This window comes from Drosophila miranda, chromosome 3 (genome assembly GCF_003369915.1).
Source record: "Drosophila miranda strain MSH22 chromosome 3, D.miranda_PacBio2.1, whole genome shotgun sequence".
Taxonomy (NCBI): Eukaryota; Metazoa; Arthropoda; class Insecta; order Diptera; family Drosophilidae; genus Drosophila; species Drosophila miranda.
The window spans coordinates 11,292,309-11,317,536 of NC_046676.1; the positions used below are offsets into that span (position 1 = coordinate 11,292,309).

General features: G+C 48.5%; 2 protein-coding genes across 2 annotated transcripts in view; one reads left to right on the top strand and one right to left on the bottom strand.

The window, feature by feature from the left end:
* Positions 1-370: 370 nt before the first annotated feature.
* On the bottom strand, positions 371-5,493 carry LOC117188154 (protein phyllopod-like). The gene is made up of 2 exons (XM_033391564.1): positions 5,015-5,493; positions 371-2,197 (listed from the first exon to the last, which is right to left on the bottom strand). Exons 1-2 carry the CDS (start codon positions 5,204-5,206, stop codon positions 791-793), a joined length of 1,599 nt encoding a protein of 532 aa, XP_033247455.1. The 5' UTR covers positions 5,207-5,493; the 3' UTR covers positions 371-790.
* Positions 5,494-8,809: 3,316 nt separating this feature from the next.
* LOC108160792 (zinc finger protein 423 homolog) overlaps positions 8,810-25,228 on the top strand; it is a 29,468-nt gene continuing 13,049 nt past the window's right edge. The window contains exons 1-3 of the mRNA XM_017295000.2: positions 8,810-9,024; positions 14,596-14,934; positions 21,257-21,427. Coding sequence (XP_017150489.1) covers positions 8,982-9,024; positions 14,596-14,934; positions 21,257-21,427 — 553 coding nt within the window. The 5' untranslated portion in view covers positions 8,810-8,981. The remainder of the gene's footprint in view (positions 9,025-14,595; positions 14,935-21,256; positions 21,428-25,228) is intronic.

Below are 25,228 nucleotides of genomic sequence, written 5' to 3' on the forward strand. Positions count from 1 at the left end.
GCAATAGCTGATTGAAGGTCTTCTCAACAAGGTGCCGGCATTTCAATCCAGTAACATCCATTTATAACAGCACACTGTTAGGAAGAGCAGCTGTTTGCGCCTGACAGCACACTTTAAAAATCAGATGCTAGCTGGTGCCGGGGATGCGACTGGCGCCATCTGCAATTTCGCAGCAACGAGCTATGTATTGTATGCAACAAAATTAAAATAGTTCTAGAAATCGCCGCTGGGGCGCTACTGATCGCAGAGTTCAAGTAGTCTGGCAGTTCTGTTATCTTAGGCTGTAATTTTAATTTTGAATAAATAATGTTAGTGCAAAAATCCCCGAAATATCTAAAAGAAAATAGTTTCAAAAAAACAAAGATTTATGTAAATTTTGATTGCTGTTGTGCTATTTAAGTACTTTTATTTTTTCTTTCATATTTTGTAATACTTTATCTTTTGGGGCAAAGACACAAATTCAACTACATTGGCTTGTTGGGAAGTGGGTTGATGGGTAGTGGAGGTTGATTAACTCTAATATATTTTAAATATAGCTTTCCACATCGTTAACTTAACATTCTTAGGTATTTTGTCTGCTGCTTTCGATCAATCAGGCGCTAATACATATATTGACTATCAATTAAAATAATTCAAGGTACTATAGATACGACATTAGCTAATGCCTATTAATATACTTATGCTTTGTGCATTCAATTTGACTATTCTTTTGATGGTTTTCGGCCCACTTGGGGGACCCTACTCCTACTGATACCCACACCCGTGTGTGCGTAGACTACGGTCTGCCCCCTTAGATCAGGCTGATGCTCAGACCTCGGGGCAGCCGCAGGCCAGAATGCTCTAGGCTGGCTTGGTGGGAAATTTCCACGCTGCTTTCTTCGTCGTGGCTCTGCGGCTCCTCTTCCTCTTCCTCGTCCAGCTCCAGTTGCACTTCCTGTTCCTGTAACACTTCCATTTCCTCTAACTCGTTTGCTGGCCCTTGCCCATCTTCGTCCTCCTCCGTTTCATTGGTAATTGGATAGCTGAGGCATCGCCTTGCGGTGGTTGGCGGTGGGGATGTTGTCAATGATGACGCCACTGGTGCTGGTAGGACCTCGGATATGACGCTATCGAATTCCAGCAGGACTTCATCATCGTCGAGGGTTCGCGTCCAGCGCGGTCGCTGCTTGGAGGGGCTCATTATTTGCGGAGGGCGGGGAGGTGGAGATGCGGTTGATGTGGTGGGTGCTGACGATTCTGATGGATTCTCCCCATTCATTGAGCTCTCTCTGCTGAGCGTGGTACCCAATCGTCGGAACATGGCCACCACCTTGCCATCGACACTCGGCTGGGCGAATCTTTGGTATGTCGGAGATGGAGCTGAAGTCGGAGCAGGTGCCGCATCCGGTGCCGCTGCCGGTGCCGGTGGTAAGGTGTCCTCATTGGTTAACTGGTGAGCAGTGGCACCTGCTGCTGGCCTCTCCATGGCCACCACAGCTGGCTTCCGCCGAGGCGCCACACCTTGCACCTTTCCCAGAAGATTACTCTTCTCCTGGAACTGTCGGAGGTGGTCATTAAGCGACTGTTGGGTTATTTTCTTTGGCTGCGACCAGAACTTGACGCTCTCCAGGTAGCACTGGCGGAGAATCTTGCTCATACCATCGACGGACCCAAAGCCTCTGCTGCTACTCTTCTTTCTGTAGGTGATGGCCGCCGGAGCAAGATTGACATTGTTACGGGGCTGTGACTGGTTCGGGCCGCGTAATCGGGGCTGTACTCGTACCCGGGATTGGGCTCGAATCCTTGGCTGGGATTGGGGCTGTACGCGCACACGTGCTTGTGGCTGGGGTTGGGGATGTTGCGGGAACAGCGCCTGGGGCTGGATTCGTACCAAAGGCTGCTGCTGAAAATGTGGTTGGGGCTGCGGCTGAGGTTGGACGCGTACTCGCAGTTGTTGGGGCTGTGGCTGGGGTTGGACGCGGACCAGAGGCTGAGACCGGGGATTAACGCGTACCTGTGGCTGCACATAGGCCACCGGACGACCCATCCGACGCGCTCTCTCTTGCGGCAATAGACTGCCGCTGCTGTTGTTGCCCATTTGGGCGGAGGGGCTCTGACTCTGGCTGTCGGCATCGTTGCTGTTGAGGGCCTGCAGGGAGTGCCAATTGATAAGCCAGTTGTTGCAGCTGAAGCACAGAAACTTATCCTCATTGAGGGGCTGTAATTGGAGAAGAAGAATGCGGGTGAGACATTGAAAGATAATAGATTGTAAATAGATCGATACTCGTATTCGATTCATCGTCGAGCTGCACAACCATTTGTAATCCTAGAATGTTTGGTAACCCAAGTGTCGTTAGTCCTCCCCATTTCATGTCCTGTCACCTCTAGCCAAGCATAACCACAGAATAAACCTTTCGAAAATTACGATACGCCTATGCACTTAGTGATCGCTCTCCGAGTGACCACTAATGAGGCTCGAGCTCGAACCGAACCGTGGAGAACTATGTATCTGCAGTCAAAGGTGCAAAAAATATCATATCAATTTTGAAGCGACTGCCAGGCGAGCCTTGAGCAGGCCAGGCATATTAATTACCCAAGGGCCAACATTCCTCGGGTATCAATAATTTCGTGCACCTGCCCAAGAAACCATTGCGCCCAGAAGAGCCCAGGCAGCATTAACAGCGGCCGCGGCAGCAGCAGCTGGCCCAAAAGGCCCAAAAACCAGTCAAAGCCAAAGGGATATTCGGTTAGCCAGAAGCAAACCCGTTTCTCCAACGGCCACGCGCCCCGTCGAATCGCAGTGGAACCGCGCCGGGAACTGGGTGAACGAGAACTATGGCATTAGGCACGCGCAGGCGCGACAGCTGCTCGGCGCATTAGATAAGGGAGGAAGGGTAGAAGGGGTACTGTAGGGAGCCAGGATCAGGAGCGATTGTCGATCCCTGTTTACCTTTGCTCGGACCTGAAAAGGTGTGCTCCAAGAGCCATGTGTAAACGGTATAATAATGCAAATTGCAGGCCAGGTGCAATCCAGACAGCAGCAGGCATCCCGGCAGCCACACACGCACACGGCCAGAGCCAGAGGAGACGGGAGACAAGAGAAGGTAGCAAAGAGAGAGAGGGAGGGAGAGAGATGGAGGCAGCAGGCGGTGGAGGTTAGCGGTAAGGAGCAAACAGACAACTGATTGCAACTGAAGTTTATAGCACTGTCATTGAGGGCTTTATGAGTATTGTCCCAGCACAGCACACGCTAGAGAACGGTCTCAATTGGGTTTCCCGGAATTCAAGCGGCGGCAGGGTGGCTTACGAGGGTGCGGGTGGAGTTCTGGTTGCCACGCTACGATCGCGGCAGGTGGTGGTATATGCTTTCGCAACAATGGCTCTAAGCAATCAACGATCCTCGAGGGCAAAGCCACAGGGTATGTTTAACGGTTTTTTTTTAAAGGGTGAGAAGAGAGGGAGGTTCTGTGAGTAGTGGACACATGGCAGTTACTCCTATGATCATGAGAATTACTGGATGATTTCTATTATGATCTAGCTAAATATCTTAAGCGCAGTTAAACTTCAGGCTTCTACAATGTTTAAAAGTGTATTTTGATAGGGTTCCCACCTCAATCTTTTAGCAACCACTTCAAAAATACTCCTGTGCTTGAGTAGGATACTTGGGGAATCCTAATCCATATCTAAGAAACCCTAGAAAAGATGCGCCCCAGAAATAACAGAGTAGACGAAGACCTTCAAATAGGAGGCAAGACTAGTTCGGGCTTTGTTTTGTTTTGGGCACTCTGTGGCTCCTTTTTAAGGCTTCTGCTGGGAAATGCAGAGAATCGAAATCCAAAAGAATTTCTTAGAAGTTATTTGTTTTATGGGGTGGAAGGGATAGGGATAGGTATATCTAAGAACTTTTGTTTGGATTTGCGCCATTTTCGGGACCGGAATCTCTTTCAGGTTTTTGGCATTGTTCAGGACACAACCACCACCGTGTAGCGTACATATGTACATATGTATGTGTGTACATAGTTCCGTCTAACCCAAAATCACTCGGTAATTTTCGTTGAAGTGCACACACACTATAAAACCCAGACACAGCCTCAGGTATTCAATAGCTGATATGCCAAAATAACAAACACACAACCCAAAGAGGGAACCGATAAAGCAGCCAGCAGCAGGGAAGCACTGGAACCCTGATGTGTTGAGGTTGAGGTTGAGTTTGAGTCGCAAATACAGCTGCCGTTGAAGAGGGATAGCGAGAGGAAAGGGTCTGGTCTGGGAAAGGTTCGTTCACTGCCCGCAGAAATTGGAGCAATCAATGCTCCTCGGCTTCTCCTTCCCACTGGTAAGTGCACGAATTGTCGTGCATCTGCATCTGCCACTGCCCCCAGCCCTTGAGCAGGTTCGGAAACAGGTAGGAGAGTGTATTTGTGTAATCCAATACCCGAAACTCACTTCCACAGAAAATAAACCAAGGATCGGGTCAAGGATCGTTTTCCATGTTCCACTTTTCATTCCCATCGCACATTAGAACAAGCTGTTGGGAATTATGAGTATGGGAAAGGCACCGGATCGATCTAAGTGGCGGCATATGCAAAGTGTCCAATTACCGAAGGGAAATGCACCAGCTGCTCCTACCGTACTGCTGCTCCTGTTGTCCCCGACAGGATGTGCACTTTGAGAGAGAGAGCGGAAAAACAGCGAAAACTTTCGGAGAGCGCTGGGATGCTGTGGGAGCTACCTTTACCTGTCGGCCTGTCGGCTTGTCGTGCCACCCTTTTGCTGAGCCCCAGCCTCTGGTGGAGTTCATCCCCAAAGTTAACCCAAAAACCCGCACACACATGCAAATACTCTCAGGCACACACGCGTACTCCCACACAACACACACCACACATACAAGAGGCAGAGAACTTTTGCCGAAGGACGTTGTAACGGTGCTGCTGCTGCTGCTGCTGTCATGCTGTTGTTGCAAGACGATGACTCATCTGACGAGCCGTGTACAAAAATCGATTTTTGTTAGATGGGAAAAATCCATACTCCATACCTGAAACTTGAATTTCGCCTGGATCAACTGCACTATGTTGGGCCCGGAGCGCGGCTCGTAGATATTGATGGTCTGATTCGTGTGGCATCCGCAGATGAGGCAGGTGCGCTTCAGGTATTCCGAGGAGGCGGATTTTTGGGCGGTGGCCACTGCTGCGGCTGGCTCCACTTGGTGATGGTTGTTGGCAGACATTTTGGCGACACTTGCAACTTCCTCGATACGCTTTTCGCACTGACACACGTCCTCGTCGGCCTTTGACGTCACTACAGAACTAACGGTAACTCGAGCTGTAACCTTAGTTGCCCAACGTAACTGTAACTGGGTCCGCCGGGGGTGGGTTGGTGGCGCGAAACGAGGCAAACAAAAAGGTCGTATACCACCGAATCGCACAGAGAGAGAAGAGAGCGAGCACGTACGGAGCGACGGAGCAGAACGTCCTTTCGATTCCACGCACAAATTTTGAATGTGGCACGAACGAGCCCGATGTGGCACGTTTGTCTTCGGTTTTCGTTTTCTTCTTTGCTGTGCTCTTCGGTGAAGTACGTTTTTTAACGGTATCGCAACAGGCAGGTAGGGTTTTGGTGCCCTATATACCTTGGGAGGACTTCGAACATCGCTGCCCGCTGTTTCTGGCCTGGGTTTGAATAGCGAATACTGAGAGCATTGCCAACATATGTTCATATTCAAGGACACGAAATGCCAGCATAAATATTTAGGCAATCGTAATGAAAATTATTTGAGCATACTGTAGCTATTATTTCAACTTATTTAGTTACAGAATTGTAATTGATTAGTTTTCTGTACTAAAAGTGTAAACGTAGAGTGGAAGGGAATGGGAATATTTTGTAAAATCATAACTTGATGTTCCTTTGAACACCCAATTTGTCAGGATTCGGGAATCATTATCGATCCCCAAATATTTTGACAACCCAATGCTTACTTGACCTATCTGAACTTTTGCCACTCGAGTTACCTCTTTAGGCTCGGGGTTCCTAAGCCCCACGAGCAGCTGCTGCTGCTGCTGTTGCCCAGCGACAATACTCCAAATTTAATGTGTCGGCCGGCTTCCTCAACTACGACTTATCATTATGGAAGACACGGCAACACCGTGTGGCATGGAGCATGGAGCATGTGTGCATTGTGGGCTCATCAACAGGCTGTCTGTCCCTGTCCCCATCTCAGCTCTGACTGTGCCTCTGCCTCTGCCTCCGACCGCCACTGCGACTGCGACTCATCCATGCACCGACAGCGACATCGGCAGCGACAACAGACGGCAGCTGCTGGTGCCGCTGCCTCAAAATACTCGTACAAAAGGTGCGTTTTGGTTTTTTGTTTCTCATCTTTTTTTTCGGGCAACTCAATCATATGTTCTCTGTGCCATGAATCGTTTTTGAGCCAATGTTGCAGCTTGCAACCGGATTGTTTCTTTATGCTGGCCCGGCGACAGATGTTTTCTTCCTTTTCTCTCGTTTTTACCTTCTTCGCCTTGGCGACTTCTTCGTTTTGCGCCTCCACCTTGATTTCGGGGACTGGGTTACGTTGCGCCTCCTGCCGCTACTTTTACTCGCCTCGCACTACGCGTCTTGGGTCTATAGTAAACAAAGGAGTAAAACACTCCACTCACTAACCCTCGATTTTGTTCATGAATGAATTGATGAATGGTCGATGGGCGCTGGCTGGCTGGGAAGGAGTCGCCGAACGAGCAGCGGAACGAACGCATCCTCTCATTCGTTTTTCTTGGCATATGCGTAGCAAATTTCCATATCTGGAAGAAATCTGGCAAGGAAGTAGCCAAGCTGCTGGTGGCTGGGATCGGGACCGTGACCGGGGTTAACCGGAAGAGCAAAGTTTATTATAATCTAAAGAATCCAAAATCAAAAGCGGTAATCGAATTATTGTAAATGGAAACACATATTCGCCAACTGCCAACAACAAGATATACATATTTTGAATAAAGCTTTTAAGACTTTAAAGGTGTTAACTTATAAATTTATGTATATGTAATTATCTAATATAATTAATTAACCATTCTTTTATTTTCTAATTTATTCAATGACTTTGACATCAATTGGGACATGGGAAAACAAGCCGAAGCGTGCTAAGCTTGAATCCCAAGAAAATCCCCTCCCGCCAATCCGATCGCTGCCGCATGACGAGCGACGCATATAACCGAACCGGTCACATACATACAGAAAAGATAGATGTTAGACTAAAATTCGAGGAAAATCAGTATATCACAAAACATCAATTTAAACTAAATTTGAAATTAATATTTTCCAGTTGGATAATTTAAATGGGAATTTAAAATCGCCCGTTGGACTTGGAATGACGCCATCTGTGGTTGAATATTCAAAGACCCATCTGTCAGGGGTCGCCACTGAGAAAAGTAGAAGGGCTGTGTCGCTATGTAGAAAGAACGTATAAGTCATGTACCAACATTTAAGGTTTTACATCTGACATCTTATTTTTCCTAAGGTTTTCAGTAAGACACCAACACACACACACACAATATATCCATGTATGCCGGCTACAGAAAGCCTACACATTTTAGCCGCTGAAACTGCATATTTTGTACCCTAATGTGAATGGGATCAAGTTACATTTATAGAAAACTAATTATATGCATAATGGGTCTAAAACACGTCATGAGGGCCTCGCATACAGCAAAGCGGAGCCAATATTAAAGAAAACTGATCAATTTAGCGGATAAAAATATGTATATGTTTAGTGTTGAGGGTTTAAATTAGCTAGTAATACTAAACCGCATATTAAAATTGACGAATATAATTTTCGATCAGTGATTAAAATCAACTTTTTCACTATTCTCCTTCTGCTGGAACACCATAAACAGACCGATATATGCTATGACTAGTAACGTTCCCGATCTGTAAGAGCTTTCTTTCCTGCCAGTTCTTGGCTATAGAACTTCTATTAATATCCCTATATCAAGACTACTACATCAACTTTCGTAACCCATGCGTTCGGTTCGAAAGTCGAGTGGAAATCACAACAAAAGATTTATCCTCAATGTCGTCACCCGCTGCCAGAGCATTACCTTCTCCTTCGACTCTCACTTCGGAGTGTCCCTCCTTTGGCCACGTTTCTCACGGCCCACCAAGGAGTTACGTGTGTACGTATGTTATCCCGCTGCTGAGAAACCTGGTAGTAGAAATGGCAATTCGGGAGGCACCTTGGGACTTACTCAATAAGATCGCGCCCCTTGCAACTTGGACCCCCCATACGCACGTGCGAAAGTTGAAGTAGGGCCAGCGGTAGCTATAAAATAATTGACTTGACTTTATAATTGCAACAGACGAACAAGAACGGTGGTTGCGTCGCCTACTGTGCCCGGCCAGCATGAGGTTCCGTGTGGCAGTGGCAGAGCAATGCGGCACCCAGAAACGTCACGATTGGTGCGCGCCCCAGACTCGTTCGTCGCATACTTAAGTCTCTAGGGGATGGAACAGAAGCAACCCTCTGGGGAAAAGGTTCAGTTGCCGGCTAGCTCTGATACATGGATGGATGGAATGGGAGGGCTTGGGTGGCTGTTGCCTCTACCTCTCCCGCTTCCTCTCCACGTTCAGCGCTCTTCGTCGTGGCTTCTCTTCTCTTTTCTCGCTCTCACTGCGACTGCTCTGTGCGAATTCCATTTTGTTTTAAGAGCTTCTGCTTCTGTTTCGGTTGTTTCTGGATGTGTGATGTTATGCCAGAGAGCCAGGCAAAGCGACGTTGTGGGCCAAGACGCGGACACCATTCAGTCAGTTGCCGACGCTGAAGGCGCAAGGATATCCGAAGCGCTTGCCAGGATTCCCATCGAAACCAAAACAAACCTCAAGTGGACACGTGTTTGGCGCGAAACGATATCGGCCGATGAACCGAGACCTATACCGATATAGGCATAGGGAAATTGTGTGTTAAGAAGTGATTTGCATAGTGCTAACCCTCCAGAGACGCCTTCATCCTGGCCATGTCCCGACGCAAACAGGCCAAGCCGCGCGCCTGTCTCAAACGTAAGTTGGGCAAACCCAATTGGTTGGTCAGTTGCTCCCCAGTGACCCTGGCCTGACATCGACTCCATGTCCTGTGTCCTGTGTCCTGGCCCTGTGTGCCGTGTATCCATGTGTAGCCGTGTGGGCTGGTGTGTGTGTGCATCTGATTGATTTGCTTTGATAACCCTAGGAGACACATGGACAGGGGCGGATACAGGAAGAGTGGGGATTTTGGGAAGTGGGGGTGGACGTGGACACAGCACAGGACACAGCATTACTCTGCCAAACTTTGCTCGCGGGACCACAAAATGTGACAAATGCAAATGGCCTCCGCCTGCGATGAGGCACCGTCCCTTCCCGTTCCGTCCAGCACCGGACGGTGCTTCTGCTATGCTCCTGCTCCTGCTCCAGCTGAAGCTCCTACTCTGAGGTCTCTCCGCCCGACCGACCATGCTGCAGCTTGCAGGCATTGGCCAATCCCTGGGGACCCACACACCTAACTGTCAGTGATAGAGAGCCAGCGAGAGCGAGAGAGATGGACAGACATGGCAGTGGAGCCCCCAGAGTGGGGTTTTGGTGTAGAGTGTGGGGGCTGTGCGCTCAGAGACCCTGAAAACCCAAACAAACCCCAGAATGAGGTTGAAACATTGAGTGTTCTGGTGAACCAACAAGTAAATGGATAGATATTCTGAGCGGCAACGACCAGCGGATACCCTTCATAGAAACTGTTTTTTGACTGTTATTAACTACAGTATACACATATATTGTTTTTTAATCCCTAAAATCCACTACCTAAGAAGCAGTTATCATTCACTTTACAAAGTGCAAAGCCGAATTTATACACCCTATAATACCCTTCACTGCAGGACCATAAAAAGTTGTTTGGCCCAAACGCAGCTTGCAGCTTGGGCATTTTTGTGATCTGCTTGTTGGGGGTTCCAGGGGTTACAGTTCCATTTACTGTTCGTGCTCCTACGGCTGCCGGGCGCCCAGTCAAGGCAACCAAAGTGCCGTTAATTTTTAATACAATTTCAAATTGTGTCAGTGTAAATAACAGCAGAGAGATGCGGCAGAAACAGCAGAGAACGGCAACAACAATGATAACAAATAAAATTGACAATAAATCCAATGCACACATGTGCATGCAGCATGGGGCATGGGGCATGGGGTAGAGTGGGGGGTGTGGAGAAGGGTATGGAATGCGGGATGGGCTAGGGGATCTGGTCTGCTCGAAGCCCCCAAAGACAGCTGGCGCACACACAAATTTACACAAACACAGAGACACAGAGAGCGAGAGCGAGAGCGAGAGATATCCTCATGCTGGGGCACGAGAATTTCCCCAAAGTATAAAAAAACGAACTTTGGCTTTGCTCTTTTTCTGCTCTTCTCTCACTCGCTCGCTCTCTCTGTCTCTCTTTCTCTCTGCCTCGTTCTGCCCCCTTTGTTGGTCGTGTGTGCGGCGCGGGAAAAAAGCACAAAACACAGAAAACCCATTGCCATGTATTTCTCGGGGGAGTCGGCAACGGGCTCTCCGGCCAATCCCATGGGATCCCAAGCGACGAGGCAACGACGAGGCAGGGCCACATCCACAGCAACAGCAGTGCGGCATAGCACAGTGGCAGCAGCAACAAACATGCGCCAACTCCCTGGGGGATTTTCATTTGCTGACGGCGCTGCCAGCCAGTTTGCATGTACATATATATGTGTGTGGGTATGTGTGCAGACACCCACACGCACCTATTAGTATGTATCTATATATTAAAGGTAATTTTATTGACAACCCGCAAAAAAATCAAAGAAAAGACATCATTTTACACCAAAGAAATGCCTTTATTTTTGCACCTCTCGAATATGTACAGTGTCCGCAACAAGTATGCGCCCAGGCATGTGTTGGCATCAGAGCTAAGTATAGGTGTCTGCAATTCTTCACTCCACTCATAATTTATATGAAACATTCTCAAAAAGGGCTGAGTACAATTTGCAGACACTGTGCGGTTACAAAATGCTTTAAAATGCCAGCTCCTGCTGTTGCGAATTCCCATAGCTGGGCAAAAGGCTTAGGATTCCAGCTGCCATAAGTTGTCGTTGCCTTCAGGCTCCTTTCGCCATCGTCCTCCACGGTCACCCCATGCCCCTGCCAGACCATCGCATACCAACCAACCCAATCCCCACTCATCGTCAACGTGAGCGCGAGTCCTTTGTGTATTGGCAAAATATTTGCCATTGCAGGGCGAAAGCCCGCCAAAAATAGCAGCAACACCAAGAACAACAGCCACCAAGAGCGGCAGCCAGGACTAAAAGCAGGAGTAGCAGGAGCCAGCAGGAATCCGCTCTGGGCATAGGCCATGTGCAATGGCTTCTGCTCTGCTGGTGTACATAATGTGGGATATTGGCTGCGTCTAGCGGTAACTAGTTTGGTAAATAGAATCTGCTGTGGGCGATGCGATGGCAATGAGTACTCGTATGTGGAGCGGGTTGCTATGGTGTGGTGTGGGCTCCTAAGGTATCCTGGGACCTTTGGGAAAGCAGCAGCAGCAACAAGGACAACTATGGTGGTGGCATTTTGACAGCTCTGAGGATTCCTTAACAGGGTTCCCCACACACAAACACACACACACAGAGACATTCAAATGAGTTCAGGAGTAGTTTGGCTTTGGCTTAAAGTATTTTGATAGGGATGCAAAAATGACTTCTCTGCTAGCAGGAAACGAGTTTTTGAGTTCCTTCAGTATTTAGATTTATTTCATAAACTAATTGGATTATTCAAAGCTTAACAGACGGATTATCATTTCTGAGTGAAGAATATAGTGTCCTTTCCGACAACACGAAAGCTGGAGGCCAAATTTTCGGCCACAGGTGATGCAATTCTAGTTTCCAGCCGAGAATCAGTGAAAGATTTATTATAATCAGAGATCTGTTAATAATTTATCAACACTGCCTATGTCATTTAATGAACTTACCAACACTGAACGATCGCTGGGCCATCTTTCTTTCTTGGTGGCAGTGTGTCTGACATTTATTTCTTGCTTTCCAACTATTGATAAAATTTATTGTTGGCGCTTTTAACAACACCTTCGGGTTTGTTATTTCATTATTTTTTTAATACCACACACACACATACATACATTCACAAACATACATACATGGCTATTATAAAAGTTGCAAGCGCGCTTTGTTTCTGCCAACTCCCGCCCCCAAGCTCCAACACCAACACCAACCCCAGCCCCAGCCGAAACTCCCAGCACCCCCACCCATTCTGCCACCTCCCTTGCTGCTCAGCGGTGCCCTCTACACACGCTTAGTAGCCGTTTGGGAGCTGGAAAAGTGGCAAGCGTTGGGGCACTGAAACGGGGGAGGCAGTGGCAACGGATTGATGGGTCAAAGGGGACGACGCTTATTATTACGTTTACAAATACACATGGTGTGTGTGTGTGTGTGTGTGTGTGTGTTCGCAGTGGTGAATGGGTGTGTATGTGTGGAAGAACGCGCACCTTTTCGCTGGTGTTGGTTGGGAGGGAGGTCATGGGTGGTAGTGGTGTAGAGTGGATGTTTGAGTAAAACGCTTAAAAACATGCCATTCATTGCCGAAAAACAAGTAAGAAACGCTCACACACACACTCACACTGTCGGGCACTTGTGCTCCACAGACACACACATACACACACACACACATTCACAAATACACATACGGAGAGACATGGCAACCCAGCGACCGAGTGCGAAATGCACTCTGGGGGGCTTTAAACAAAAATGAAAATCGCTTGCATACATATGGGCGCTTATACACACACTTACACACAGGAGCATACAGCACACACATACACACAGACTCACAGCGGATGTATATCCTTTTTGGCTTGCACAAAAAGAAGCTGACGGCGACGTCGTCGTCGTTGTTGTTGCGGTGCTTCGACAATTTTAACGACCATAACTGGTTCTCACTCTGCTCCCCATGCGAGCTGCCCCATGCCCCATGCCCCTGCCCCATTCCCCACCCTATGCCCCGTCTCTGTCTGCCACGCGCATTTATTTTAAAATACGCGGCACTTCCGCCGCAAACGGCACACAGTTGGCCCACATCCCCATACCCCATGCCTCTTCCCACAATCCTTTCCTCTGCAGCCGGCACCCAATACCAGTAGCTGGAGCAGGAGGAGCAGCAACCACTTTCAAGTGCCTCCAACACTCGGCTCCTTTATATGGAAATAATAACCAAATGTTCTTGTCTCCACATCCGTTTCCCTTTTACCTCTCATCCCTTCGTTGGCTTCCATTATGGTGACCAGCACCAGGCCGTGCCCCATCCTGCCCCATGCCCATCCCACACCAATACCCTTGCATAATGTTCATTTCCATGGCGATTCCTTGCGGTGTGATTCCGGCTTGTCCTTTCGGCAATATATTTAAAGTCCTTACCTTCCTCGCGGTCACCAATACGAAATGGACACGCGCATCCTCCCGACTCTCTACACCAGCTCCATGTCCATCGCACACAGCACTCAAGCCGAAGCTGAAGCTGAAGCTGCCACCATGTGAGGATGTGACTTATTTCTCGCCAGCCGAAATCATTCACACTTTTGTGAGGCAACGGATTGCATTTATAGAAAGGAATTGAGATTGTATGAGGGATTTCCAAGATATCATTGAAGTGGAAATTTCCAAGTAAAATAATTCTAACGATGTAATATCATCTAAATTATAGTCTTTTGGGAAACGATACGGAACTATACATAGCTTTAATATTTCCTCGTAGCTAGCTATTAGCAAATCTCATCAAAATTGATTATAATAATGGATCCAAAGTCATTTCATTCATATTTAAACTAAGTTCTACTCCTTACCGACTTCAGTCTGAGAATGAATCTCCCCCAACGTGTAAATGATATCCCCACCTGTGGCTGGCCCAGCCTCAGCCCTGTCCAGCCGTCTCTCAGAAGCCGCAAGCATTCGTCGTTCCCTCACTCACATCCGAAGCAGTTGGAGAAATGTATGAAAAATTCAATTTAATTGCACAATTACACATGTTACACATTTCCATTTGCCGGAGCAACTTTTGTCACTGTTCCTGTTGTTGCACCCTTGTTGCAATTACTTTTGAGGAAGAGCTCTGTGTTTTACCTGTTTCTGTGTGTGTGTTTTCTCTTCTTTTTTTTTGGAGAAAACGACACCCGCAAGGCACTGGGCAGAGAGAGGCCATCGATCAGATGGCGGCTTTGCCCCGTAGCCATAAGAGGAGTTTGAGTTTTGAGCTATTGCCAAGGCCCGAAAGCAGGAACGGAACAGCAACTGGACGAGGACTAGGCAGGGAGGCGGCTGGGTGGGGGCAGGGAGGGGGCCCCAACAATAAAACACAGAACGTGTAAATAGAATTTTTGGCACGATGGTCGCCCAGGGAGTGCTTCGGCATAATCTGCATGAGTAGAGGTAGCACCCGAAGCCGTGGCCGTATCCGCCACAATTTCTGCCAGGACACCGGAGCAATTTGTGCGAGTGTTCGAAATGTTATCAATTGATTAGCTTTAATTTATATGAATATGTACCTGTACCTACTTATACCTCGATTTTCTCGATTTGCTCGATTTTTGTTTGCAGTTGGCGAAAAGGAGGAGGAGACACAGCCCAATGTGGGTGACCTGCTGGAGCCCAAGGAGGAGCTGCTCAGTGCGGACGAGGAGGATGGGGAAGAGGACCCCGAGGCGGAGGAGGATGCTGAGGGAGAACTGCTTACCGAGGAGAAGCCACTCAAGCCCAATGAATCACAGCCACAAAGCCACTGGACAACAGCTGATGAGGATCCGGGCAGGGGCTCGGTTGTGCCAAAAGAAGAAGAAGAAGCAGAAGAAGTACAACACCCACGGGATAAGGAAGGTCCTGCTGCTGGTGGTGCATCTGATGGAGCTGCCAATGCCAACGGGCACTGCAAGTCCTCTGGTAAGTTTGACTTCAATTTGCATATTTTATTGCCTCCAGCCGAAAGATATATCTATATCTATGTATATGCAAACCAACCCAAAGCCAGCAGCAACAGCAGCAGCAACCAACTCCGGGCTGGCCCCAAGTCCGTTGCAAGTCCTTCGTCGTCTTGGCCGTCTTGGGCACTTCCCCTGGGTCTTTCACATGTCCGGCTAATAACTCTCGACAGTCTCATAAATAGCAAATGTACGGTTTTTGCTCCTGTTGTTGTTGCTGGTGCTGTTGACCCAGCTAGGGCACATCCGCATCCACTTGGTCCTGGTTCTGGTCCTGGACACGTGAGACCTCTGCCCCCCAGCTTTGGTGTCCAAATAGTGAAGGCTTAAAAGTGTGGAATGCTCTTGTAAATTGGATAAGGTTAATGCATCACACGGCCTGGCTAGGATACAGGGTGCTATGGAAAAATGTCCTAAATTTGAAATGATATCCACATTAAACGCTTTGATGGTAGATTGGAATTTGCAAGAATTTGTGACATGTGCTCTGGAAAATCTGGCTTAAAACCTTTTCCACGAGCACAGCTTTAAAGTACCGAAACTCATTTTGGGACTACAGAGAGGGAGAGATGCACAGACACCCTGTATGTCTGTCGTATTCCCATTGGTGCCGCTGCCTGGTCACATCAACTTTGATGTCTCCATGCGGCCCCATACACGCACACTCCCATATCTGAGTTGGGGCATATACATGTGTGTGTGTGTGTGTGTGTGTGTGTGTGGAGGGGCATGTATTTGGTATTCCTGTGCGTCATTGGATTATGGCACTTGGGTGTAAAGCCATCGATTCCAATGACCAAAGCGCTGCTCGTTACGGTCGCCACCGCTGCCTCCGCATGGCCCGACAATAATAAAACAAGCTACATGTTTTAAATGGAACACAGCCATATATACACACGTACTCTCACCATCCTCTATATATACACAGCCATGTGTCTGTTCATTATTTGTTGCTCTTTTCTGTGCTGCGTGCTCTGGGCTGGCTCTGGCTCTGGCTCTGGGTCGGAATGGGCTCTGCTGGCGGAATTCCCGCGGGTCCAGGCGACGGCAGTCCATGTCTCTCGTCTCCAGCCTCCCCGGCATAGAGAACATCATCATCATCAACTAGAACCGTCCGGCTGTGCTCTCCCCTGCCATCTGGATGGTCTGGGTGCCCTGGATTGTTGTTGCCGGGTGTACCTGGGAGTCCAAGCTGACGCTTTTGCTGCCTCTGCCGCTTCTGAATGTGCGATGCTGGCCGAGAATCGCTCCTAACCTCACTGCGCACACTTCGGACCCGACTAACGGCACTACGGAGGACCGAACTTTATCACCGCCGCGGCGTTCGCCTGCACTCGCCATCTCTGTCGCTCGCACTCGCATAATATATGACAAGTACACGCCGCTGCACTGCGTCCGTTTACTGTCGTGGCGCCACCGCCTGGTGCTGCTGGTGGGGCTGCTGTTGCCGTTCTGTCGCTCGGTGCTGGTCCTGGCCTCGTCCTGTCGGAATCTCTGGTGTGTTGTATAATGTTCTAAAGGGAAATCGAGAGGCTGTGATAAGTTTGGGGATCCGAAAATTGTCTTTCTACTTCATGTTGCTGTTGTTGCTGCTGTCGACGATGCTGCGATGCTGGCAGAAATGAGAAACCCGGCGAGAATGAATTGGCCCTTTTGTGCGCATCAGAGGCAGCAGCAGTACCAGCAGTATCAGTAGTAGTAGTAGCAACATGGCCCTAGATGACGGGCCCCACACAGTGGGACAAGTCTGAGGGATTGGCTGGTGATTGTGAGAGGAGAAGAAGAGCTTAGGGACGATTAGATGCAACGATAAAGCCGTGTGAAACGTATTACCTCCATGTGTTTCAATGGAGTTTAACAAATGGAAATGCATTTCTGATACATAAAGAAGTTATTAAACCTAAGAAACGTGAGATCCGAGTTCAAGTTTAAAGTTAAATACGAAAAAAGCAAAAACTACATACATACATACATATGAACATCTAAAGAAAAAAGCTCTGAGCCCTTAAATTAGATTAAAATACTATAATGGAATCATTATATCAAATGTTTGATCCAAATATATATCATTTTTTAAGTAAATATTTTGATATTTAAATCAAATTAATTTCCTACTAATTTAATATAATATATGTATTTATTTTCAATTGTTTTATATTTAGACTAAATTTTGAATACCTTAATATTTAAATCAAAGTGAATTCTATTTAATTTCATTATTTTTATACTTAAAACCCGAATATTTCAATTGAATATGGGTTTGTTTCTTTTTACTATGCTATTTTTCTCCCAGTTTATGGTGTTATTTACCATTTGTGTGATATTCGTTGCTTTTCAATCTTTCCCCAATGCGAGACCACTGTACAGCTGAGCTCCCGCCAAAAATGTCACACACACTCCCCCACGTGTGTCCCTATGTAAGGAGCCCCTTCAACTCGCTCTAAATGCTGGCATCTCCCTCACTCGCACGACATTAATATGAGTTCTGCTGCTTATAGATTATATTTGTGTAAAGTTTTATGTTGCAATTTTCGGGGAAGGCCGCTGCACAAGAGGAGGACTGAAGAGACGAGGCGGGGGCAGAAACGACAGAGCAGCCCCGGCGACGACGACGACATGTCCTTGGGGAGCAACCTTGGTGCGAATAAAAATTATACATTGCCATATAAGCAGCCGGGACGAAGTAGACAACAAAGGGAGGACGACGGGGGGGAGGTCTCCTACTCCCTCAAGGAGTGAAGGTGTCTCCGTCTCACACTGTATCTCTGTCTTTCTCTCTCTCAGTGTGTGTGTGTGTGTGTTAACTTTTGGTAGCGTGTTTATTGGTATGTTCTTTGGGGAGCATCTTGAGACCGAGAGACCAAAATAGAGAGAGGGAAAGATAGAGAGAGTGGAAGGGAAGAGACATCTTGTTGCATAGCGAAGTTGCTCATTTTGCCATTATTATTCCGCTGTGTATTGAAAAATGAAACAAAAGTGAGTTATCGTCTTCTGTCTCTTTGACTCTGCCACTGTCCCATGCCCCCACGTTCACACTCGCACACACTCAGCCGTCTAGAGGACTTATATGAACAGAAAGGTGGCCATAAAATGATCAGGTGCACAGCAAACGAAAGCAAGTCGAGGACACGAAACACACATACACCTCAGCAGGTTCTATGGAGGCAGGCACGGGGTGGTGGCAGGCTGGAAGGAGCGATTCGGCGAGCAGCATAAAAGGTGCGTTAAATTTGAAGATGAACTTCGTTTTTTTCCGTTTGGAGTATCAGATATGCAAAGGTAGCCCTGAACGAAGTGAAACTGCAACGATTTTGGTACTGTTGCAGCTCTGCTTCTCGCACTCCAATAGCTTATCGATTACCACGGCAGTTCGATAAATTTGCAAATTGCAGCCATGATGATGCTGCTGCTGCTGCTACTGGTGACCATGAGCAATGCCGGCAATTCCAATTCCCCCTGCATACATAATTCATTTATCACTTCATAATTGCATCAGAGACATATCGGGTCCCACTTTCCCGTAGGTACACTCCTCCTGCCGCCTCCCACCACCCCCTCGGCTCCTGTTCGATTACATGCACGTCGACTGCTGCCTTTATTATTTCGCCTCTGTTTCCTTTTTTTTTGCAATAATTTTCAAACAGAAACACACAAAAAGCATTTGCGCAACAATTCCCCAAGGATCATGCGACGACGACGATGTCGAGGAAGCCAAGGCAACAGAGGAGTAGAGAGGGTATGCGGTGGAGCGGGGAAGTGGAGCCAACGAATCGAATTAAGAGCCACCACACGGTAGGTGGTCCCACCTCGCAGTGGAGCAGAGCAGAGCGCCCGCTTCAGTCCGTTCCCAAGGGGGCCTTGCGCAGTCCGAGTTGGACCCAGAGTTCCAGCACTCGTCGCCCCCCTTCGCTTTCTTCCTTTCTTTGTCTGACAGCGGGAGCTGTTGTTGCTTTTGTTGTTGCGAGCATCAGTGGTGGTGGGGGAGTACTCAAAAAGGGGTTCCAACGCAGCCTCGTATATGAAGCTGCTTTCCTTTTGTTAAAGATGAGACACAGGCTGAAGCTAGACGAAGTTAATGCTGACCCCCTCTCTTAAGTGAATTCTCATGACTACGCCCCTGACTCCCTTTTTGTTGTTGGCCTCTTCTGGACCTGGTCCGTTGTTGTATCGTAGGCGTCGCTCTGGGAAATCTGGGCGAGTGCAGGCCTGCAGCGCCAGTCTCCACAGTGCAGTTCCCAGTTCCCCCTGTGCATGTGTGGTGGGCGTGGCTTCACAATAATCAGTAGCAACTCCCCCCCACCACCCACAATATCCAGAAACTCGTAAAACGGCCACAAGATGGAGCTAGTTCCATATATGCAAATTTCGTTCGATTTATGGATCCCGCCGCACACATATGGGCGATAAATGTGCATATGGACCAAGAGACGGAGGAGGGATCTGCTTCATTAACATCAGGATGCGCGAAAGATGCGAGAGAGTCATAAAATTAGCCAGGCAGGCGCCCGTGGATGTCTGATGATGATGATGAATGCAGTGCAGATGCAGATGCATCCAGACCACCTATCCCCCATGTTCCTCCATCCCACTAACACCCTCCATCCTCCGTGTGTGCCCCATTGAGGGATTGTGTCGAAAAATTTGCAAAACTCAAAGCAACAATTCGACGAAAGCCAATTTTGCGTCATACGACGTCAAGAGCGCAGAGACAGGAGTTGCATGTGTGGCAAAAGAAGGTGGCGGAAGTAGGAGGAAGGGGAGCGGGACCGGGACCGGGAGCGTGGCATATGACTCCCCATAGAGCGAATGTTGAATAATCATCAAGCATCATCAGAGAGAAAGAGAGACCGACACACAGAGATAGAGGGAGAAACAGAGGCATAGTCGTGTCAAAGTCGCCGCCATCTCTCCAACAGGAGGAGACAGAGGAGGGGGAGGCATCAATGGGGCGCGAGATGCGTTTTTGGCATGTTAAAAACTTGTCCTGGGTTCAGGGTCCAACCGCTAGATGGAGCTGCCAGCACGTGCAACACTCACACAGAAACACACTCTCACACATACACACGGAGAAATTCGTAAAATTTTGTTTCCGCTGATGAAGTATTCCCCAGCTGCAGGACAAGGATTATTGGACGTGCGGCGGTCCAGGCAGTGGCTACACAGCTCTATGCTCCATCTCCTCATCCCTGCTGTAGCTCCTCTCGCATTCCCTCTGCCTTTATGTGCTGGCATGCAAAGTGGCATAAAAGCAGATCCACATGCCATACATCCACATGCCACATCATCGAAACGTCGGTTGCCATCAAGGAAATTCTCATAGTGCCACAAGCGCACAGAATGTTGCACTATCCGACGTTGAGGTTGGGTCTAGTTTGGGTTGCTCTTGAGGGGGGGGCTTTTTTCGGATAGCGGAGAACCCGCGATATTTCATTTTGTCATTAGAAACTAGTAAAAGCCGAAAACGCGAAAGTGGCAAAAGTGGCAAAAGCAGTGAAAGCCTGATGGTCGATGGTCGATGGTCGCTGGTCAATGACTTGATGAGTTCATGTCGAAGGGTTTTATGGTGTGAAACGTGTTGGACAGAGATCGGAATGTGGAGAATGAAGATAGCAAAACCAATTCACAGAACCTAAATCTGTTACCCAACTAACTGTTGGGGTAACCAACCCCATTAGCATATCCCTGCGGAGCACCTTCTTGGTTTACTTCCCCAAACTCAAGGCAGACATCCACCCACTGACACCCAGCAAGGGGCACGTCTAACGGTGCGTATGAGTAACTTCTAGTCTTGTGGCTTGTGCAGACGCCTTCTGTCTCGCCGCCGACCCCTCCCGCCAACGAGGCACAGCACGTGCTGCTATCAGCTGTTCCTCCAGCTTCTGGCAGTGAGAGACCAAAACAAGTGTCTCTCTTAAGTCGCATTGGCTCTCTTTTCGCTGGACATGCGCCGTGCTAGCAGATGCTATCCCATGCTCTTATATACTCTTAAGTGTGTGAGGGGGTGGAGGTGGAGTTGGTGTTGAGGGAAGGGATAGCGCGGGGGTTAGCTTGGGGGCTTACTTGCTTGGGTATGGAATTATGGCACCCTGGGGCTTAGCATAATCAAAATTCCTTTCACTTGGGGATCGAGCAGGGCATCCTGCCCCTGCTTCAGCTACAGCTCCTGCTCGTGGTGCCCTGGCAACCATCCACAGGCAGCGACGTGCCCCAGTCGAGGTCAAGTCCCTGCTGCATTTTCCTTGCAATCCTTGGCTAAGAAGAGCTTGTGTGTCTTACCATTCCAGTCCGAACCCACAACAAGAACAATCCTGATGACGAGGAGGACGCGGAGGCGGATGCTGAGAATGCAGAGGAGGAGCCAGAAGACATGGACTTGGATGACGACCTGCTGAGTCTCAGTGGCGAAGAGGACTACGATGATGAAGAGCTGCAGAGTCTCGACAGCTTCTACTCAGGTGAGCGGTTTGTCACATATGCTCCCCATTCACTGGCCCCCACCCAATCCTCCCACATCTTCCTTTTCCACACAGCGCACACAGCATGCGTGCCCAAGCCATAACCATTGAAATTGCCGTACAGGGTGTTATCCGGGCAGCTGGCCACGACACTCCAGGGTGCTCTCCACCTGTGCCGCGGGTGTCGTTTCCATGTGCTGTGGTCCGGGGCTGCCGGGCAGCCTAACTACGTTTTAAAAACCCCAAACAGCAATCAACACCAAGCCGGAGCCGACAGTGCCCGTGCCCGTGCCCGTTCCCGTAGACATAGACGCAGAGCCAAGTCGGAGACGGCAGCAGTCGGAGTCAAGTGGGGACCTCTACCTCTAGCTCTTGCCACATCACTTTCACATATCCTCGTTGCCATTTACGAGCTGTCGAAAATACTGAGAGGCAGACGGAGAGAAACAGAGAGGAAAAGACCGAACTGGCAGCATCATGAGCTACGGCCACGACATGACCTCCTGTCCCTGCCTCTCCCTCTATTCATGCTGCTTCTTTCCCTCTCTCCTTTTAGCCACATTTCTCTCTAGTGCCATTTCGAATGCTTTTTCTGTGTTATTTGTTTCGTTTTGTGGTGTCGGCATCCTGCTCCTCTTGCTCCCCCTCTTCCTTCGCTACCATTTTTTCAGGACTTCCTTCTTGCGCTCTTTGTTTTACCCAACAACGTCCTTGCCACGAGCAGCAGAACCAGCAGTCGCATCCTGCCCTGGGTTGCCCATTTGCCGCTCGCTTCATTCATTCATTCATTCATTCATGCCCACTCACCCACACACTCACTCACTTAAGTCCGAGACTGAATCAGACTTTTCCTGGCTGCTGACTTGTCTGTGTTTTCCTTTCGACTACACTGAGGGAAATAGTTGGAGAAGAATCAATGGCAGAAGTCTTTGAGTTTACATATTATTATTACATATATTCCTCCTCGATTAAGATCTTCGAATGATACTTGCTTCATCTGCAGTGATAGTCTTCAATTATCAGTTCCAACTATTTTCCGATTTCTCACAGTGTAGCCAGCATGGTTAGCACTCAACACTTGCCCGGTACATCCTTCCCTTTTGCCACAAATTGACTTGAGGCACTTGTGGTTGACTTTCCTCCCCACGAACCCATTGACAGCCCCAAGGAAATCTCTCTCTCCGGCTATTTGAAGCGTTTTGGGCAGTGTGAGGCGATGTGATTGCAGCTGAAGGGGGAAGCGCCTAAATGTATGCAATGAAATGCAATTAGTTGCAGTTGGACTTGCCATACACTCTTATGAGAGAGGAGAACGGAGAAACCTCCTGCCAGAAGTCCGAGCCCCCTACCAGAAAAAGAATATCAAGCTGCACAAGTCTTGGGGCCAAGTAAGTCACTTCCTTTGTTTGTCTGAGACTTCCGCTTGGAAGGGTCAGGCCAGTACGCCGCGTGTTGGAATGGGTCATGGAGAGGTCCTTTGGCTTAGCCTGTCCTTTCTGATTTATTAATTGCACGTGTGTACCCGTACTCGCAGTGCATGAACCAAGTGACAGCCAAGACAATTTACCATGCTCGTATGCAAATAGTTTCACAGTTTCCTTTTGATGCGAGGCAATTAATTACACATTTGTCTTACAAGACAAACACAGAGTCGGTCTCCGCCCCTGCCTACGCCTCTGTCTCGAGACCATAAATAATTGCTCTGGCCCCCTGCCCCGTGCCCCGTGCCCCGTGCCCCGTGCGTCTCTGGCCAAAGGGTTTTGTGGATGGTGCTGGGGCTGGGACTAAAGTTTCTTTCGGGGCTGGAGTTGTAGTTCCAGTTGGGGATTGCTTAAAGTGCCAAATTCTCACAGCACTCGAACCGTTGCTTTCCCAAGAAGTCGTCATCATCATCGCAAATTGCTTTACGCACCGCACCGCACCGCGCCGCACACGGAGATAGAAATCTGGTACTGATTTTTTGGGGAAAACTGGTTCGGCTCGGAGATGACATCGACATCGCCCCGGTTAATGAACCAGAAGCTTTTCGAACCTCTTGTGGGGCTGCGCTGCCTGTCAAAGGGCCACAGGCAGGCCCAGATAGATCCCGCGTACATCACGTAGAGAACTCTTTGACTCTTTCGGATATTGTTTGACATTGCCGCCAGCGGAGAGACACAGCCACCAGCCACAGCGCGTAATTGGGTCAACGGGCTATCCTAAGTACTAATCTAATGGTTTTTAATTGCATCAAGACCTGCGAAATGCCCACAACTAAAGTACAGATACAGTCATTAGAAAGTTTTGGTGCTTCAGTAGGTGGAAAAGTCTATCGGAAAAGAGGAGTTGCTATATACATACCCTTCAAGAGACCCTTCAACCTTTGAATTGATTGCGTTATTTAAAGTTTAAAGAACACTTCCATGTACCTATATATAAATATAAAGTTAAGAAACATCACTGGAAATTTCGACCCTTCCAATCATTTGGATTTACTTTCCATCAAAACAATATAGAAAACCAATACACCCCTTCTACCTTAGGGTATCTAAGAGTTTTAAAAACTTTAACCCAACTTGGCTTGCTGTTTGGCTGCATGGCTGTCTGGGAAAAAAGTAATCGCAATCTCAGGTGTGAAACCACCTTGACACCAAAGCAAAACAAGCGGAAATACAGAGAAAAAAGTTGGTCCTTCTGCTGCGGCGGCTCCTGGCTGGACTGCACTCCTCCGATGGCGTTCTGTCAGCTGCAGTGGCCATCCCGGACAGGGCCCGGCCCCCAGCTCCGTGTGCACTCACCATAGGCGCATTGGCCGATGCTCCTGGCAATTTTTCCAAACTTTCGCCAGTCTCATCGGTTGCTCCATCCTCATTGTTTTTATTCCCATGGGCCTTGGCCAACTGGGCTCTAGCTCTGGCTCAAGGCTCCTGCTCTCTCTTGTGCTGCTTCAGCTCCTTTCTCCCCGGCTCAAAAGTTATGACACGCCCAAGTTGCTGCTGGTGCCACCTTGGCTGGTGATGATTTATGTGCGTTCCGTGGCTGCTCGCTCACTCGCCTTTCGCTAAGTTTTCGGACCCATCCAACCACCTCCTCCTCCCGGGAATTGGCGAGCGCACCGATTTCTGGCTCAGAGGGGAGATGCCTGGCTGCGAAAAGAAAACTTTCCGCGAAAGACGTTTTCATTCCGTTTTACGATGCAAAAATAAAAGCAACCCAATGTGTGTGTATCCCCATCCGCATACCCGACCGAATTGCTGGCTCCTGGCCGCTCTTCGCCCACAATTTTTTGTTGGTGACTCCCATGTGCATAGTTCTGGGCTCTGCTCCTCGTCCTGATGCGACTCCAAGGCGCAATTCCGCGTGCCATACTCCCAGGGGAACCCTTTCAGCCCACGCTGCTACGAGTTTCCTGCCAGCCACATTGTGAATATTTCGCCGTATCTCGTTTCGCTTTTGAAGATATATTTGGGGTAATTTAAATGAAATACGCGCTGAAATGTTTCACATACGAAATGGTCCTTGGGTTCGTTATGTGATCTTAAAGGATTTAATTTAGACATATTGTTATGGGTTCTTCCGAACAGGTATCTTTGCCTGGCCTGGGGGTTGGAATTGGATTTTACAGTGGGGAATAGGTGGAATGTGTGGCTAATGATGTTCCCCTAGCTGTGCCAGCTTCTATTGGGAATCCAATACTTTATTGATGCTTAACTTGGCAGCAATTCATTCACTCTTTCTATATGTGATGATACTCCTGAAAACCACACCCGAATGTAAATGATTTCCTAAGCTTTTGCCATGTCCAATCCATGTTTCTGATGC

What these genes read in the sequence shown, in the direction of transcription:
- LOC117188154 (XM_033391564.1), bottom strand. Translation starts at nt 5,206, where the DNA reads ATGTCTGCCAACAACCATCACCAAGTGGAGCCAGCCGCAGCAGTGGCC. An exon ending in AGGCGAAATTCAAGTTTCAG is followed by an intron (nt 2,198 to 5,014) that starts GTATGGAGTATG and finishes CTCCAATTACAG; the next exon opens with CCCCTCAATGAGGATAAGTT.